General features: G+C 43.5%; 1 protein-coding gene across 1 annotated transcript in view; it reads left to right on the plus strand.

The window, feature by feature from the left end:
• The first annotated feature begins 670 nt into the window (after positions 1-670).
• The window catches only part of map3k10 (mitogen-activated protein kinase kinase kinase 10), a 48375-nt gene continuing 28472 nt past the window's right edge, over positions 671-20573 (plus strand). Inside the window, exon 1 of the mRNA XM_050032797.1 lies at positions 671-3568. Within this exon, the coding sequence (XP_049888754.1) occupies positions 2575-3568 (994 nt within the window). The 5' untranslated portion in view covers positions 671-2574. The remainder of the gene's footprint in view (positions 3569-20573) is intronic.

Below are 20573 nucleotides of genomic sequence, written 5' to 3' on the forward strand. Positions count from 1 at the left end.
CAACATCTTGTGTCAGTGTGCACAAGAACCTCATCCATATCATGTAATGTCCTGTTCTCAGGAAGCACAATCTCATGCAAAGTCAAGAAAAATTCTGACAATAGTTTCCCTCATGTTATCCTCTCCTTGCATAAAAATGGCATTTCTGTAGATATGTTCTAATTCTAGTCCTGAAAGCTCCTAACACTGTAATTATTTAACATAAGAAGGATCTTAGATTTACTGATCTTCAGCTAGTCAGAGTGACAAAGCTGATGCTGTGCTGTTGACCTCTGACCCCTGACCATGTAAGGGGGCAGCAAGAAGCTATATTTTCCAGGTGGGCCTAAATTAAGCATGGTTCATAATTATATGACGCTATGGCAATGAAGTCTAGTTACCTACACATAAACGGTCACATGTCCTTTGTCTTATGATTCTTACATTGGTCATTATTTCGTTACATGAGCTGCTACAATGATGTAGGTCAGCAGGAGATCCCTCACAAACTACACTACCCACAATGCAGCAGCACCGCCTCACCACCAGCACAGTCTAGCCTCGTTCCAACAGACTGAACCATCCTCCTCTCCGCCCTGCACGGTGAGCTGCGCCCAGATCTGCACTCACGTGACGGGGCGTAGGTGCGCAGACAGTCCGCGCGCTGCATCCATCCCCATGTTTTGTAGATCGGTGACAGCAGAAGCACTTGTTCCCACGTATGTGGACTGCGCCCCGGTGTATTTGGATGCAAAGTCAGCCCACAGACTGACAGCTCGGTGCTCGAAATGTCACGTCTCTTTGGAGGAAAAGCCTGTCTGGATACGGCGGAGCTCCGGACAGCTGGATGAGCAGCACGGACGGAGACTCCCGGGAGCGTTTTATGCTGTCGCCAAATTGGGTTACTGACCTGGATGGTCCCTCTTTACTCGGATGCAACCACACGCCCATGCGACGATGTCGGTGGATGTTGCTGCCCTCAGTGTCCAGGTTAGGTTACAGTAAACGCTAATTGTTTACGTATTATAATAAAGCTTTGGAAGGCGGAAGAAGAAAGCAAGGACTGGGTACGCACAATATTTTGCGCGCATAACAAATAGCTATATTATTATTATTATTATTATTATTATTATGGGGTCGATCTATTTCTAAGGGAAACATGGAGCCTTCATCGCCTTATTTCATCTGCTCCACTCGGATCACAGATACTGTAATGCTGCAATGCCTCCATGCAAGCCTTCGCTGACAATATTTTCCACCTTGTTGCCGCCGTGTGATGCTTTCTGTCGCTCCTAAAGGAGCCGTGGACATTTAAAAACCCTCGCTACTCGCTTGATGATCTGAAACTACCATGCGTGCTCTCGAGGCTGCAGGATAATAATGATAGATGCTGGCATCCCTTTACTGTCTCCAGTGCAGGAGAGTTTCTTTTCTCACCGAGGACCCGTCACCATCACAAATGTAGCCCAGCAGAGGCGACTGAACCAGGCCGCTGCACAGAGACAGAGACGGAGGCGGGTTTGTTGTGCTCAGACTTGGCTGGATGCTGAACATGGTGCCACTTTACAGCTCTGTCTGTACTGAATACCTGCCGCCGTGCCGTCGGCTTGTAGCTGTAATTCCCCAGCTGTCTTAAAATGGACGGGGCCCTTTTGATAAAAGCTATTCGTGGACGTTGAACCCTGCTCATGAGTTGGGAGCATGCATGTAGGATTTAGCCTGGACCGGCTTGTGGGGATGTAGGGCGAATATCCGCGGATATTTCCAAACGCATTATAGAAGAGAAATCAGCCCGTGTTCATGGGGATGGCAGGCGGGGGAGGTGCATGTACACTGGGCTGGATGAGAAATAATGAGGACCCCTGCTCAGAGGATTTCATTCACAGACTGCGGGTTTTATTGGCAGCCTGAATACTCCATATTCAATAATAAAATTAACCAGTTGTGGTTTTGTTATCACCTCTGAGTGCAGCCCTCAAAGTCAAGACATTAGTGCTCAATGGGCTGATATTACCTTCAGAGGAGGTTATGTGTTTATTAGGGCGAAGGATTCAATATTATAAATCATGAGCCCATTGTTTTTAAGTTTACTCTGCTTAAGTGTAAAAGCAATGTAGGTCATTGTTATGGTAACTGTTTTGTTCATTGTAGGCAGCAATTTAGAGGCCAGAATTCACTCAGCGATCAGAAACTCATCAGACTGAAGGCATCTATCTAAATTTCTCTTATCAGACCTGCTGTCTCGTAGATAAACACATATTCACGTCTCCTGTGAGAGTCAGTGGCAGCTTTCCAAAAGACACAATAGTAGAAACAATCAATTAGGTTTCGGGGGGGTTACACTCATGGATCTGCTCTGCTGAGTGTCATTGTTTGACCTAATGTACATTGTCCCTGAGTGAACTTGCCTTTGGGAATACATGTTACTTACACACTGCATAGCAACAGCACAGCAGCAACCGGTGACAGGATTTGGCAGAGTTTCAACAGCGAGATGTGGTGATGGGGGAGAGCAGTTGCGGCTCTCTGATCCTCTGATCCCCTCTCCCCCCCACCGGTGGTCGAGGACCCCTCGTCTCTGTCAATGGGCCCTGTATGGATTTTGTGCCTGAGTTGACAGAGGGCAGGCCTATAGCGTCAAACAGCAGTCGGGCTGCCATGAACCCATACGGCAGAGCGAGCAGCACAGCAGCCCCCCTGTCCTGCACCAGCTGTGGGGGCTGCTGCTCCCCGCCTCCCCCTTGCCTAATCCCACTCGGGCCTCCCACCTCTACTACCTCCTCCTCAATGCCCCCGAACATGACCCCTCCGCCGCCGATGTGTCCGGCCCCAATAGTGCAGGTGGAGAATGGCAGCAGCTGGAACTCCTCCACCATGTCCTCCTCCGGCTCCCCAGACTCCCACCCTGGTCACCACTGTGGTGCCAACAACCCCTACTGGACGGCAGTGTTTGACTATGAGGCCACAGCAGATGAGGAGTTAACCCTGCGGCGAGGGGACCTTCTTGAGGTCCTCTCTAAAGACTCCAAAGTGTCTGGGGATGAGGGTTGGTGGACGGGCAAGATCCAGGACAAGGTGGGTATCTTTCCATGCAACTACGTCACGAGGGGTGACACCGCCAACTACCAGCAGCTGACCGCAGGAGGGCTGGTGGCAGGTGGTGTGGGTGAGTGCCCCTTGGAGATAGACTTCTCAGAACTGCTCCTGGAGGAGGTGATTGGAGCTGGTGGGTTTGGGAAAGTGTACAAAGGAGTATGGCGGAATGAAGAAGTAGCTGTAAAGGCTGCCAGGCAAGACCCAGATGAGGATATTAGTGCCACAGCAGAGAGCGTACGGCAGGAGGCCAGGCTGTTCTGGATGCTCCGGCACCCCAACATAATTGCGCTCCGTGGGGTCTGCCTGCGGGAGCCCAACCTGTGCTTAGTGATGGAGTACGCCAGAGGAGGGGCTCTGAACCGAGCACTGGCTGGGAAGAAGGTTCCCCCGAGGGTTCTGGTGAACTGGGCGGTCCAGATTGCCACAGGGATGGACTACCTGCACAACCAGGCATTCGTACCTATCATCCACAGAGACCTCAAGTCCAGCAACAGTAAGTACTGCAAACAAGTGAGACTTATCCTCACAGGGGCTCCTCATCTGTAGATGGAGTTTACTCAGTTGTCATGTGACCTAAAATGGTCATGTGATAGCAGGTGTTTATAGGTTAGAGATCACATCCCTGTTGAAGGTGCCAGGATATGAGTAGACCTCGCACGAAGATATTCTTTGTCACACTATTGGCAAAGTCAATAATAAACCTTAAAGCTGTGTGTATTATCTGACTCACAGCTGAGAGGCTCAGTGAGGACAAGTTGGATCAAACACCAGGTGTTATGAGGTAGCATATTATGCAATATAGATTCAAATACAGTAAAAAGTGACACAACAAATGCAAATGCAAAACACAGCTCTACTGTATGAGCTCTATTGTTCCGGTACATGTAGCTAAAACTAACAGTCCTGCGTCATGAACTTTATACTGTTCAGTTTTTGCTAAGGTGTTGATTTAACTTACTTTTAGAGGCTGCCGTTTGTGCTGTTGTTGAATTATTTTGCATTACACTGAAAGCTGTGTGTAATACATAGTCTGTCCTCGCTGATATGTGGTAGACAAATTAGAACAATAGATATAATACAACGTTAGAGCTGTGATATGGCGTTAAAAGCCACAGATGAAGCTAGTAACTTGATCTTGACTCATTATCAAACTTGTTAGAACAGTTTCAACAAAAGCTGAACATTATAACCCTCATGAAGGGAGGATTTATGGCAGGACTGCTGTATCGGAGTGCATTAGCCTTAGTCAGGTGTACCTAATAAACTGGAAACTGCTCATTTGCTCTGAAGAAAAGAAATAGGAGAACGACAGTATTTTGTTGGTTTGACAGTGATATTGACACAAGTTGGGAATTATGGGCAGAACATGTTGTCCATGTAATTTTTTTATGTGTAATATATTTTCAGGACTCAAACACACCCTTAAAGGACTAGTTTGACATTTCGAGAAATTCTGTCATTCTCTTTCTTACCAAGAGCTGGATAACAAGATAGATACCACTTTCATGTCTCTATATTAAATATGAAGCTGTAGCGAGTAGACAGTTGGCTTAGCTTAGCATAAAGACTGGAAAAGGGCTAGCGTAGCTTTGTTTGAAGGTAACAAAATCAGCCTACCTGCACTTCTAAAGCTCACTAATTAATACATTATATCTCATTTGTGTGGAAATTATAATGTTGTGGCTTTAACTGGGGCTATGTCCCGAACTGTTTCCTGTTGCAGGTGCTTTAAATTGCGTGAGTGAACTTTAAGGCCCGGAAGCACCAAACCGACGCCAAAGAACTAGTGGCGACGAAGGCTGACCGTTGTGTCGCATCACATTGCTTTAGTCTCTGCCAAAAAGTTGCACTTGAACACACAGCAAAGACTACAACCAACAGCCAACTAGCACGTACATTCGGCACCTGTGTTAGTGGAAATTACTCTTCATACAGCAGGTGGTGGTAGTTTGTATTTGTCATTAAAAAAGGGAAACCAGAAGACCGACGGGATGGGCTCAAGACGCTAGTTAGCCCATAGTAACAACACAACCCAATGTTGAAAACACAAATTGAGATTTTGGTACCTTTGGACAGAGTCAGACTAGCTGTTTTCCTCCTGTTTCCAGTCTTTATGCTAAGCTAAGCTAACTGTTATAAGCTTTAGCTTCATACTTATTGTACAGACATTAAAGTGGTATCAATCTTCTCATTCGTCATCATTGTCTCGTAAAATGGTGAAATCTTTCACATACAGCAGAGATAAATCATTTTATAGTACTTAAGAACAGAACAGAAAACTCAAATAAGAGTAATACTAGTAACAAGTATAATTCATATACTATTAAAAAAGCGCGCATGTGTCCCACTGTCCCACTTCTGACATTGACATATTTTGGTCACATCAATCAGTTTCTCTGATCGGCCTGTGTGAAATCCACTGGGACAGATAAGTAGACAGTTACCAATGTACAAACATTTGGCCCTCTTGTATCCATTTTTCATCATTACATAAATGTGATTGTCAAGCATCATTGAATATTAACTCACAGAGTTTCTTTCTGGGAGCTGAGACTGGATGAGAAACTTAAATTGAACCCGGCAGGGAGGCCTAAGTCCTGGAGAGCTGGTCTCCTTCTGCCATCTTTTCCCTGTCATCTCTCTCTGCACCTCCTCCTGCTCTTCCTCCTCCTCCTCCTCTTCTTTCCTCCCCTCCTCAAGGAGAGCAGTTCTGCTCTGCAACTCACTGAGCTATTTTTGGTCCTTTGTGCTACTTGCTGTTTAAAGACGCAGTTGCAGTTGTTGGTGCATCAAAGAAATAACACACAGCGTGCATCTAAGTGCATTTTGTGTGTGTACGTGCAGGTCGGACTGTGTGTGTGTGTGTGTTTATCCCAAGTGACATGAGTGATGGGGGGAGGGAGTGTACAAATATGGGTGGAGTGTGCAGGATGCTGACTAAAGGCCTTTTAAAGAGGGAGACAGGCAGAAAGTAAGTATAGCTTAAACACACTCGCTGCTGATCTGCCGAAACGTCTCCTAATCTTCAATCCCTGTCTTCTTGCGTCTCACTTTTGAACATGCATACCCTGCTCCCATCTCCTCGCTCTCCCTCCTTGCTGTGTGGCTCAGTAACAGTAACGACGGGGGATCAGATGCGTATTGGACAGCAGAGCCTTGGCAACAACACCATAACGCTGCCTTTCCATGGTGACATGGGCACTGCTTCTGTGTCACTGAGTCATACAGCTGCTAGCCGCTGTCAGCTGCTGCGCAAAATGTCAGTCCCCCAATTTAGAGTATTGTCTGTGTGAAAATAGCAACAGAAGAAATGCAGGAATGTCTCATGAAGGGCTCAGACCCTGCTTTTTCCACCCTGAATGATGACTGAAAATGTGTGGGTGCTAATCGTTAAGTATGTGATTAGACTGTGACTCACAGGCCACACTGAGGGATGTTTGCATTAGCCTGGCGATGCCCAGAAGGGTGAAGCATGGAAAGAAAGCTAGAGAGAAAGGCAGAGAATAAGAGGGTGGAATAGATCATGTTAAGGAGGGAAAATAAGCTCGGGGACCAGAGAGAGCTGAGATGTATGAAGCGAGAGAGGAGACTGATGGGAAAGAACAAGAGAAGGAGAGCGCAGGGGATAAACAGCGGTTCATCTCAGTTTAGGGTTACACCTCGGCTCATTGTCCAGGTGCGCTGGTCTCAGGTGTCCTCTTCAAACCGCCGACCACTTGGCATCACTGCGGTGACAGAGCAGCTCAGGCCCCCGAGCTTCTCCTCTGTCGTCTATCTCTCTGCGCTCAGTAAACACACAATGTTCATTCTCCCTCTGAAGAATTCATCAAGGCAAAACGTGACACTGCTCACAGAGTCTGCGTGTGTTTGAAGCTTTACAAACATTTTACAACACAGGGATTTTATTTTTGGCTCACTCACATGCTTTCATCTATTTTTGTCCCAGCGAAGTTAAAGTATTTTTTAAGGCGTGTTCTTGTGCGTGTGTGAAAGTGCTCTAACCTGCTGAGTGTTGCTGTCGGTCGAGGCCCACACTGAGTGAGTGAGTCTGTGTAACATGGATAATCTGATTACCATGACCTCCTTAGAGTGATGTCACAGCATGTTTGTGGATTGGCAGGTCATGGCCCCCGTGGTCACGCCTTACCTGCCACTCTGATCCTGGATCAGCCTTTAGTCTCTCAAAGCACAGGGCACCAGTCCTTTTTGATTGGCGTGATTGACGTGTGGGATTAAAGTAGAAACAATGGAAGGATTCAGAGTGTTCTTGATCACTGCAAGCATCAGTGTATTGATATGATATCAGTATTATAGTATGAGACTAGGGCTGCAACCTTTGATTAATCTGTTGATTATTTTCTTAACTAACCAAATAATTGTATGGTTCATAAAATGGTGAAAAAGGTCAACTTGACATATTAAGATGTTTTGTTTTTTGTCTGACCAGCTGCTCCCAGCCCAAAGATATTCAGTTTATTCTCACAGAAGACTAAGGGCCCTCAGGGTCCAAGCCAACGGTCGGCCGACTGTCAATGTCAGGCCATCCCTTCACACTAGACGGCTCTTATCAGCCCTTGTTTTTTGGCCAATTTAGCATGTTGAACCAGCATTAGAGATGGCGGAGCCCATTGGTGAGCGAAATCACTCTGATTGGCAGTTCAGCTCAGTGCCTGAGAGGAGAAACAGAAGTGAGGAAAGTAAACAAAAGAGAAGTCAAGAGGGCGCGAGATCCAATCAATTGTGATATGTTAGGTAAAATTATTTTTTTAGCCATTGAGTTCTTTAGCAGAAACGTTTCGTAATTGTTTGTGTTGTTGTTTGCTAGTGCACAGTAAATATCCTTTGTTCCTTCAACATCGGGTTTTGTTATTAATGTGCTAACTGGCTAATAAACGTCTCCCAGTTTCCCTTTTTTCAGTGATGAATATAGACCACTGGTGCCTGTTGGTATGAAGAGTTATTTCCTCTCATGCAGGCTTAGAACGTACATGTTAGTTGGCTGTTGGCTGTAGTCTTTGTGATGTGTTCATGTGCAACAGTTTGGCTAAGACACAGGCAACATGAGGCGACAAAACAGTTGGCTTTCGTTCCCAATTGTGCTTTGATGTTGGTTTGGTGTGTCTGGGCCTTAAGAAAAACCAATAGCTATTCATATCTCAGAAGCTCTAACTAGTGCATTTTGGGCATTTTTGCTTAAAATAGTTGTTGCAGACTGTGAGACTCAATATTGATCTTGATTTAACCTAAATATCATTTTTTTTTTACATAATTATAAGACTGCCTAACAATGAAATTGTACAATTTAATGATCCAGAATTAAATGAGCAGTAATGTTATATATATCCACATAACTAGTAATGATTTCTTTAAAAACTCTGATGTAAATTTATTTTGAAAGCACCAGTAGTGATCAGTATTACATTATTGACATAGGTGTATTTGGTCAGTATTTGGCTTTGTTTTGTGTTTCCTAGCCTGAGATATCTGTGGTCACTAACCCACCTCAGCAAGCGTGGATTTGGATTCCTTTTTAAGAAGATTGTAGACCACAGTTGACAGATGACAACTAAAGCTCTAACTAAGTGGTTTAGTGACAACAAAACCAAACACAGATATTACCAGAGTCCTCATTTAAGTCTGTTCACTCACTTTAAACTTAATCTGCTGCTGAGTACTGTGTGATACGGTCAAAAGCCCCAGAACAACACACAATACACTATCTGCTCCATTACTGCTGCCAGGATATGAGAGTCATGGTTCCCTTTTAAGGTACGTGTATGTCACTGAGAGTCACTGATGACACTTTATATAGAGCTCTATAGAGGCTGTGAGTCAGCAGCAGGTAAGACAATACAGGTGAGATGATCACCTGTCGCAGGAAGACACAGGCCAGGATGTATCTGTACCTGCAGCCCGCACTTACAGTAAATGTCATATAGTCTGACCATGTCTCACTGTGGACGTTTATATGCATACAGCTAATGTTTGTGTTTTACTTTGAACACCGGTTAGATAAGATGTATCTGCATGAATTCAACACTTATTAAAACAACTGTGAATATAAGTTGGGATTTTATGGCCCCAGATGAAGCGTCTGTGATGTTTTACAGTGAATTCAGAGGCTAATAGACACACTCCATAAAGACAGAGGGCGGCTGACATTACCTGCTGTTTTGACTGCTGTAGTTTCAAATGGACGCCATGTTTACACAGTCAACAATCATCTGAATAGCGGGAGCCCCATGTCTCAAATCAGGCTTGTCAAGGGTGCTGTTTGCTCATTGTGTATTTAGATTACAAAGCAAAAAAGGAGAAACTTATGTAATAGATTACCTGGGTCTTTTTCTTTTAATTTTGGTGTTTAACTACCTATTATGACATCAAAAACAGCACATGCTGTAGGCCTAATAGGCTAGTTAACAGATTAGCAAGGTGAGATATGGCAAATAGTCGCCGTCATTGAAAAGCCTGCATGTGTGTATGTGTGTGTGTGTGTGTGTGTGAGAGAGAGAGAGACTGTAAGAGTGAGTCTGTTGAGGAAAGGATTAGAGTGGAGGCCAGTGCCGTCTGATAATCCCTCAGAGAGACAGAGCGGTGGAGGCTGAGACTGTGACTAACTGGAGTGTGAGCTAGCAATACGACTGCCACACAAAATAGAGACGGCGAGGCCAGCATCACACGCCTTTTAGCCTTAAGTGGTGAAGTATTTCATCAGAATCAGAATCGATTTATTACTGCTAAGTAGGTATTTGCTTTGGTGTTTTGGTGCATCGACAAGAAACAAATATAGAATAGAAAAATTACAATGAAAATATTAAAGAATATTTTTTAAAATGTACAACGTAACTGTTAAAATGGAAAACCAAAATATATTCTAGAGGATGTGCAAAGGTTCAGAGTATTAAGAATAAAAAGAAAATGCAATGTACAGCAATAGTAGTCGTTTAATTTACTGTAATGCAAAGATGTGAAGATGTTAATGTCTGAGGGGTCCCAGACCTTGTTGATGAGGCCCGCTGCAGATAGGAGGAAACTGTTTTTGTGCCGTGAGGTCTTCGTCCTGATGGGCTGCTGCCTCCTGCCAGTGGGGGGTGGTTGAAAGAGTCGTTTCTGGGATGGAAGGGGTCGGCTGCAATCTCTCCTGCCTGCCTCAGGGTCCTTGAGGTTGTACAGTTCCTGGGGGGATGGCAGTTTCAGCCAATCACCTTCTCCAAAGAGCAAATGATATGCTGCAGTCTGCCCTTGTCCTTGGCAGTGGCAGCACCATACCAGATTCATGGGCGTGGATTTGAAGAATAATATGCATGTATGATATGTGTGGATATGACTCCTATTGATTCAGTGTGTGGGTTAGTTTCAAATATGGTCGTGGAAGATAATTGCTGTATTATTAATACACTAAGCCCACTGAAAATAACTTCAGTAAAATCAGTTTTCAGCAAGAAGAGACCTCAATCTAAACTGACCCTGTTTTTATATTAAAAGTTTACATTTTTTGGACGAGATGCAGCGATGTAACTGCTTTCTATGAATATCTTCACAGATCCATTCAGCAAAGATGATTGATCTGGCATAGCCACAGATAACTTTCCGTGTTTTCAGTCAGACATGTATAAATCCAGTGTAACAGGCAGATTTGCGACCAGAACCTGAATGAGCAGTGAAACCTTTGTAATGTTAAACTTGTGTATCATAAAATAACTTGGATCTCAGAGCAGAAAGGTAGGCTAACAACCTCTACCTGCATTTTCACTTTGGTGTTAATTACAGATCCTACTCTTATGTTAGACTACTTTTTTTTTGCAAGTACTTTGGCACTCTAGGATAATTTAATGCAAGTACTTGAATATAGATGTTACTTAAAATGCCCATCCTTAGAGTCTATAAATTGTTTTTTAGGAAGATTCCTCATAGTAAACCAGGCATGTCCAAAGTCCGGCCAATCATGGCCCGCGGACCAATTTTAAACAGCTTGACGTTTCAAAAGATATTATAGGTAGCAGACATGGCCACAGAAAAGACACATAAAATGGACAGCGAGTGACGCTGTTTTCAGGAGTGGTGGAAAGTCAAATGTGTTTTCACTGAAAGATGAAACAGTTGTGTTTGTTTGTGATTTCTTTAGTAACCCATTTGATGCGAGAAGCATGGGACGGTAGGAAGGTAGGAGGTAGGGAAGGAGGTGGGATAAAGTCAACACATCTGTCCTGGTGCTTCATTAAAGTTTATAATCTAATACAGCTACTAATATTTATTTTCAGCCCAAGGATTAGCCCTTAGGATTTTAAGGATTTTAAAAAGTGAAGGGAACATGTTCACCAGTGGAAATCAGACTCTCGGACAGAATAATTACACCACAGGCTGTGTTTTAATTTCTGTGGTGCATGTGCAGTTGAGTATGAGGGCCTGTGTGCGTATGGAGGTCGGACAGCAGGACACGCTGGCGCTAGGGCAGAGAACTCACACTCCTACTATTGCACACACACACATGTACACACTCATGTGCACGCTGCAACAGGGCAACAATGGCCCCATTCTCACACAGCAGCCCAAGACAGAGTGAGAGCGCAGGGCTCACAATGGCAGGAGTCACTGCAGGAGGGGATGTGGGGCGAAGGATGGGAGATAGAGGCAGCGAGGGGCGACTGTAGGCCGTGAATGACAGAGCGGTGGAAGCAAGGCAGGATGGGTAGAGGAATGCAGTGGCTGTGGAGAAACCCCTGGAGGCTCGGTTGGGAAAGGGAATAGAGAGATGGGTGGGGGGAGGGAGAGATGGAGGCAGGGAAAGGGAGAAGTATATATGGCCAGTTTGAGAGGAGGTCAAACCATTCTTCTTCCTCTCAGCGAGCTGGCTACAGATTAAGGTTAACGCTCTTGATGGACTGTAGACTGCAGCTTTCCATTATGTGTCTGTCTGTACTGCAGGCCTCATTATACCAATACACTTCAAGTTCAAGTGAAAGGTATAAATCATATAACTGCAGCCATATGAACACCAGCATGTGCAGGTAATAACCTGACCACTAAAACAAATTCTTTAGGTGTGAGGTGAAGTAGATGTAGCATACACAACTTTTCCACATTGTCTTCTACTGTACATGATGTAAATTTATTACATTACCTTTTGTATAGTTATATTAACATGATGCACTTAAATTAGCTTCAGTGATATTGAATGATCCAAAGCAATGAGTCTCATTGTTGCTGTTCTTTATAGCCACGTTAGCGGCTAGTGGTCTAACAATATTTGATCCAGACTGAAATATCTCAACGACTATTCAATAGATTGCCACTCTTCCTCAGGGGCCATTAGCAGGTTCATATTTGTGGTTTTGAATAAAATATCTCGACAACCTGGCAACAATAGATTGCCGGGAAATGTGGTGCACACATTCATGTTTCCTTTAGGATGAATTTAACTTTGGAAATCCCTTCACTTTTCATCGAGCACCATCACCAGGTCAAAGTCTTTATTTGTGTAATTCTTTAGTTTATAACCAAATATCTGCAAAACTAATGCTACCTCCCTCAGTGACAGCTTACTGGCTACGAACCGTAGTTGAGAACACGCTGGCTTATTAACATTCATTTTAGCTTGGCTCGTTGTTAGCTGGTAACTAGCTTTTAGCAGTCAGGACCACTCTGCAGAAGGAAGGATGGCGAGGCGTTTGGGTGCCGTTCACCAACAATGGCTTTATCCTCCTGAGACCTGAACTTTTGGTTCACATTTTTAATTTCTCCTAGCTATTTGGAATCAGTAGGACCTGATAAGTATAGAAACTAAACGTTGACAACAATAATTAAGCCCTAATATCCTCAAACGGGACAACAGTAAAGTCCCAATGTCTTCAGACAAGTACTTCCTAATTAACAGCGTCTTAGCTTGTTACTGTTGCTAAAATTGGTCAAATTTGTTGCCATATCAAACAACAAACATTATTAATCATAAATGAACAAGTTTAAACAATCAAATTTGATCAGGTTTTGGACCTTGTCTACTTTCGTGGTGGTGTTGGCTACAGACTGACTTGGCAAAGATGGCTGCCATCTTGTTTTTTAAAGGATTCGTATATTGTGGTCTTACTACTACTAGATGGCACAAAAAAAAGCGTCCACGAACAAGGACAACAGGTCTAAGTTAAGCAGAATGAAGTATAAGGTCCAGTAAACCCAACATGCGATGTCCTCCTATTAGGACACAGGGTCTCAGGAGGATATTATTGCAGTCTTAACCACAAAACAACAAACATGGCCTTCTCATGAGGTTTAACAGTAGCCTTGAGCTTATCTATCTAGACACTTCATTTTGCTATCATCACTCTTTGCCGCCTGCCGTCTTCACCATGACACCCCAAGAGACCTGCTTCACTCCACACTCACTGTGAAGTACACGTCACACACTCACAGGTTACCCACAAGGCCACCATCCTTGAAGGGGAAAAAAAGGGTGAGCCAGTAACACTAATGACATTACTATCAACCTTAGCTGTGCTTTGTGTTTAGTGCTAATTAGCAAATGTTAGCATGCCAACACCCTAAACAAAGATGGTGACATTGTGAGCATGCTGATGTTGGCTTTATCTTAAAGCTGTAGGCTACTTTAAAGGGACAGTTCAACTGAAATGTATTGCACACTTGTACTCTTATCTGTTGTGCTATTTATCCGTCTAGAATATTTTGGTGTGAGATGCTGAGTCTTGGAAATATCAGCTGTAGAGATGTCCGCCTTTACTTTAATACAATGGAACCAGATGGCACTCGGCTTGTGGTGCCTAAAGCGCCAGAAAAATGCAGCAACAGAAATAATGTCATGGTTACTCAAGATAAGATCCACAGACCTTATTGTGAGCAGTTTCATGTAGTAACTATTTTCTTGCTACTGAACTACACCCCAGAATAGCAACGAACAGTTTGATACTGCTAGCACCACTGAGCTAGCTAATGTTACAGCTCAGCCAAAGGAGGACGCCATTGATGTTTACATCTTGTGCTGTCATGAGGACTAGCCTCTCGTTGATACATAAATGTATACCTCCTACTGCTCGGTGACACGGTTGGAGGGTGTAGTTCAGTGGAAAGAAAATAGTTCCTTTATGAAACTGCTCACAAGAAGAGACAGAGATCTCTATGACAGATATCTCCAACACTCGGCAACACCAAAACAATCTAGATTGACCAATAGCCCTACAAGTAAGAGGAAATATACGCATTCTGGAATGAACTGTCACTTTAGATCCATTCAAAAAGCAGTGATGTTTGCTGCTCTACTGGGAGTGATTCATCATTGAATCTTTCTTATGTTGGCAATATCCATTCAGACTTGACATCTAATGTCAGGCTGAGATTCAGCAACTCCACTGCAGCTCCAGTGGAGTTCATTTTTCATCTCAGACATCAAATGTGGATACAAATATGTGTCAGGACTTAATTTTTGACTCAGTGTTATTTTGGCAGCTGCAACAGCAGGGATGAAACCAGAGATAAATTGACTTCTCCAGTGACAGTAGCCTCATCAGACCACAATGCAATGCTGCAATAAGACATGGTACACATTGTGAAGGGGTTGACTTAAGTTTTTCTCAGTAGTAGTGGACTGAAGACGCAGGTTGAGGTAACTTATAGGACTTGATAACTTGATGATATCAAACAGTGGAAAGTATCTGGATTGTTTGAGGGACTGTGGACTATTTTCACGACGTGAACTCGGCCCACACTGCTAACAGATGTTTGTATCGCCTCGCTGTCAAATGGGAACGCTGCCGAGTTTCAGTCTGTCTCAGTGAGTGAGAGACACAGGCACAGCCACAGCGACACAACTAAACCAAACAGTGACACCCAGTCAATGGCTGCATGATTACAAATGAGTACACATGCATGCGCCCACACACATCACAATTATTTTCTCCACTGGTCAATAAAAAGTTGATTTGGGGCCAGTTAGCAGTGAAGACTCCCCACTGCTCTCTTTTACTGCAGTGCAGCTCAGGCTCTCGGTGGACCTGCCAAGCATACTGACACACATTCACACATCCTCCTGCTGTATGTTGTTGTACACTATGAATTGCGTAATACAGCTGAGTAACAGTATTAGTCATAAATGCAGTGATGTGTGCAGCATATGTACTGTGGGGTTTGATTTGTGCTCGCCATCGCTGTTCAAATGTTCATTAAGATTTTGTCACATTTTGGATCATGAAACTGTATCCACACACACACACACACACACACACACACACACACACACACACACACACACCAGTGGATTATATAAGTGCAGTGTATTTGCATAAGCAGACAGAAGGCTGGAACATCTTATAGCTTCTAGTGTTTCTGAGTCCTCGTGTTCAAAACAGGGTCAAGGAGTGTTTTATTTTACTGTGAGTCAGGAGACAGGCAAACAGTGGCGCAGTAAACACCGACGTTAAACGCCACAGGCAGCGCCTTTCCTCATCATCGCCTCTAATCCACCTCAGCTCTTCAGTCAGTCAGAGAGTCTGAGAAGCAACGGCACGAGAGGTCGTCTGAAATTAAAGTCAAGATGACAAAGAATCGTAACCAGAGGGGCAAACACTCATCCAGAGCAACACATTTGTGTTTCTCTTATTTTTGCTTTAGTTATCAGTTGAGTTTCTTAAGGTTCCTGTGGAATAATCCTCATGAATATAAGCACAATATGGCTGTCTGTTTCTCGCCACTGCATTGAGGCAAGGCCATACATTGCAGTAGACAAACACAGCAATGTCACACACTCACACTCGTTACATTGGCACCTCCTGGACTGTTGTATGTTGACTTGCTGTTGACTCGGCTGTTAGAGGGTCATTGTTGTTTGCCAACAGCCTGGCACGGAGGGTGGGGAGCCGGGCCATGCAGAGAAGGCGCTGGGTGTCCCCCGAGCCAAAAGTCCTTCACCCACTTTTATAGTGGAGTCAAGTGGAGGACACTTCTGTCAGACAGCAGACAGCGCACTGCGATGTTTGCCAAAGTCAATACTAGAATGTCATGTTTTATTCAGCGTTTGTATTCCCTGTGGATAGATTTGACATGTAAACATGTTGTCATGTTGTACACTTGATCAGGTTCATCCATAACTCATGGATGTTAGACACAAAATAAAACAACGCTGCTTCGTTTTACAATGTGTCATTGCTCTTAGCAGTTTCACCTTGTGCAGTGACTTGTCGGGGTTTTACTTGTTCAGAGAATGACCAGCTTTAAACTTGATTTAGTTTTATTTCCAGTCCCACGCATCTTAAAACAAGTGAGAAACTGTGCATCTGTGAGAGTAGTCCACTAGTCACAGAAATGCTCTTAAAGGGTACTTTGCTGATCTTCAACCAGCTTTGTATCCTAACAATGTGAGAAGTATGTGTAAATGAACTATGGTAAACCTCCCTCCATCTTACCAGCGTACAGATCTCCCTGCTCCTCTCTTAGCCCAAATTCACTGGATGATGTGAATTTGGGCTGGCTCTGGGGCTATTTCTCGAATTACAGGTCGTACTTCAAAATGCCTGCCATCATAAACACAAAGGATATAGAAGCAGAGCCGCCTCTCTTTCTGTCGGTCTCTCCGAACTGAGATCAAACAGTAAAACTAGGCAGTTCTGATCAAAGCTAAATCAAGATTCTGTTACTGTATTGCCTATTTCTCACTTAAAATGGCATCAGAAACATATATTAGTGCACTGTTTAAGTGTAATATGAGAATTTGTGAACAGGAAGTGGGTGTCATACTGTTTCCTCTATTGGAAAAATGGAGGCTGAAAAAACTGAGCTCAAATGGTAATACTAAGCAGTGCTGATGAAATATGAACCAAGATTCTGTTACTGCATTGCCTTTTTCTTGCCTCGGATATTTTCAGAAACTGAGTTTAGTGTACTGTTTAACTGTATTTGGAGATCATTTGTTACATTTCATGCGCCAAAACAGCCAAGCTTGCATTAAGTCACACACCAGCGGGAGTGTTCATTCGTCCGATGTGGAGCAGTGCATTCTTAAAGTTGTAAATTTTCTACCACATGAGCAAAAGCACATGCCCTTTTTTGCTTTTTCTGGTCATATAGCATCAGTTTCTTTTTTTAAACAGATTTTATTAGCATTTTAGGAACTGTCATGAAACCACACGAGTTTTTCCAACAATGAACCTGCAGCTTTCCCCCTCATCCGAGGCTGAGGAATGGCAATAAGAACAACAACATATCAGTTAATGATAAGAATAATGACTGTGGTACATTAATGAAAAAAGAGTGACAATACACAAAAATAAATAAACAATAATACATAGAATTAATTAGATAAATATGTATATATAATAATTAAAAATAGTTATATTAAGAAAGGAGAAAGTGTACATGTATGTTCTGTCAGAACGGAAATTTCAGCATCAATTTTAAAAGTATTTGCACATTTCTACTCCATAGACAACCTGGTTTTATGAAAAGACTTTCCAGCAGTGAAATACGTCTTTAGGTCCTTTAGACCTTTTCATGCTACAAAAGAAAAAAGTAGTTGCAGTGTCTAAAGGTTAATTTAATCTTGTTTTGCATCATAATTAATAAGAAGAAAAGAAACACACTTGATCTTGTTTGTTTCTCCAAAGTAGTTTGAGGAATTATTGTCATGTTTTGGTGTTTTTTGTTGACAAGTTTTGTTGTGACTCCTTCATCAGAGCGTGCTCATCAGTATCATGCTCTAAAAGATGCTTCATGACAAAATGCATCTGCCTTTTGTTAGTCTGTGATAAAGACATGAAGTTGTTCTTTTGTTTTTGATTCTTCTTTGGGGAAACAAAATTGCAGTTGTTTTTTTGCACTTAAGCACCCAACTAAAATTTAGTCATGGAGAGGCACCTCTGTTTTCATTTTCTGCCCACTAAAACATCAGAAATTGTTTGAATCGGCCTTGAATTTGACGAGTGCTTTTCTTTTTCTGTCGATGGTAGCAAATAGTTAAATATTTCTCAGTTATTGCACACAGAAGCACTTTGGCTCTGTGCAATTCAACAAAAGTAAAGGAGCCATAAAAGTTCAATCTGTCATGAGTAAAAAAGCTCAAACCTCTCTAAAAATTCCCACACTGTAAGTACTCAATTTTCTCATACCACACACACACACACACACACACACACACTCCACGTAAAAAAGAGCCAAGAGAAAGCCGCCTGATTTAATACCTCAATCTCTTCTGAGAGAGACGCTGCCTGGTCACACGAATCTGGCAGCTGTGTTTGTGCGGAGACAAAGTGAATGGCTGCGGGGTGAAACTGTGCCACTGCGCGGCTCAGGATTAGAGCCCTGATGGCCTGTGGTGGTAAAAGTGGAGCCAAACCTGGGTATCAATGACATGGGAGCATACTTACTACAACCTCCATATCAAAGCATGGGGGCAACATGGAAGAGACCTGCACGTCTCACTCTGGTGTTCATCAGTTTTTAGTCTTATTCCACACTGCTGTTTTCCGACTTTTAGATAACTAAACTGAAGGGTTTGATGGAGATACATCATCTTTAAAAGTGTTTTTAAGCTGTATGTGTGTCTGTGTTTGGGTTTTTCACACTGCACTCAAACTAAATAGACTTGGATTTTAAGAGATTTGAAGTTTTGCATGTGTGTGTGTGTTTGGAGACATGTTTTATCTCGTCCCGTGCTTGAAATCTCTTGAGAAATGAGATGTGTGAAAGCCAAAGGAAAATGGAGAGACCTATTGAGATACAAAGACATCTGCTACGTTCTGCCAGGAAAATGACAAAAGCTCTCCCTCCAGTCATCTCTCTTTACCTCTAGCAGCCCGCATCTTTTCATCCACTCATTATAACCCTCTTTCTCGCAGTGCTCGTTCCTCTTCTCCCTCACCTCGCTCACTGTTTCTTGCCTTTTCGTACTCTCCTGCACCAGCTCGTCCTCCCCTTTCAGCTGCTCCTTCCCCATATTTCATTCTCCTCTCTTGCCCTCATTTCTGCAGCTCTTCCCTCTTGTCATTTGTGTCCCTTTCTTGCCTCCTTCCTCCTCTCATCCTCGGTCTCCCCTCCCCCATTCTTCATCTTCAGACCGCCACCCGCTTTGCCTCCTCATCTTCTTACCCCCTCCACCTCCCACATTATGTACACACAATCTACCTCTCAGTTACTCTGTTTTTTGACTCCCTCCACTCTTTTGCTTTCACTGCGTCTCTTCTTCCATTTCTTCTCCCCGGTGTGTTGTGATGGTAGCCAGGCTGGCGACAGCTGCAACAGCAGACATTCAGGCAGTGGGCACTGGCAGAGGGGAGGGAAAGAGGGGATGGCGATATGGGGAAAAGAGGGCATGTGAAGATGAAGAGACAGTCATAAGGCGCTAGGGTTGGAGGGGAGGTTGCTTTTTTTTGTTGACAAGGTTTTGATCTTTTGCCGAAGCAGAAACAGAGACGTCTGGCCTGCGGTGCGTGGGGCTGGCTGCTCAGCATCCCACGGGCCTGTATCTCATCTGTGTTGATGCACCGTGGGCTCGCCACCGCGTCAGTCTGGTTGATGTATTTGTCACCCTGACAGACAGCTGGGACCAGAACTGAGATGGTGATGTTGTGCCTAAATAACCAGCAGCTCTGAGCATGCAGGGGGATAAGATGGTGTGAAGGTGTTCTGAGGGAGGTATCAGAGACTCTGTTGGGATTTTGCCGGGACCTGATTTGCTGACTTGGCGCCACGGCAACAGCTGTTCCACCCTGCAGGCTACACCTGTTTCTGCGTAAGAAAGGAAAAGGAGGTGCAAAAGCAACTGATGAGGGGAGAGGAAAGAAGGATGAGTTAGAAAGAGGAAAAGGGAAATGTCTGCAAAAAAACTTTGCTAACGGTTCTCATACATTATTTTCTTTGTGTGTGTGTCCGGGTGAAGTTTATTCCTCAAATACTGGGTGCCAAAAATTTGATGTACCAGCTGGTAGAACTGTAACCATTGCATACTTGGTATATATACATAGATGCTCTCGTCCCAATAGAGAACCAACTGAACGTGAATGAGTACTCCCACAATTTAGTATTGGATTACATTTGGTGGACTTGGTCAAAAAAGAGCAATCGATCTGAGACATCCTTACCTTAACTTTTCCCAATCTCAAGTGTGGGTCATATTCCCAAAACTCTGGATACTGATTGTATATTGGCAAGAATCTGGCAATACAGTATGTATCATGATACTCAAATTTGGGAAACTGTCAATGCAGGTCGCGCGCCCTTTATCACGGCCTGTTCCTTGTATTCACATTAGCAATATGTTGTTACCAATGCTGGGGTCATTACTTAAAAAAGTAATGCCTAAAACAACACTCTGTACCTTAAAAAGAGAAATGTATTATTTTACTAAATCACTCCCTGTAGGAAGTAGTTTGTTAACAATAATATAATGTTAAAGCTTACACATGCCCACATATCAGCACAAAACAAGGCTCAGAGGAATCAAGACATCACTGCAGTAAGCTATAATTGCCTCAAAATGAACCTATATCAATATATATAAGAGG

Source organism: Epinephelus moara, chromosome 2, assembly GCF_006386435.1.
Source record: "Epinephelus moara isolate mb chromosome 2, YSFRI_EMoa_1.0, whole genome shotgun sequence".
NCBI lineage: Eukaryota > Metazoa > Chordata > Actinopteri > Perciformes > Serranidae > Epinephelus > Epinephelus moara.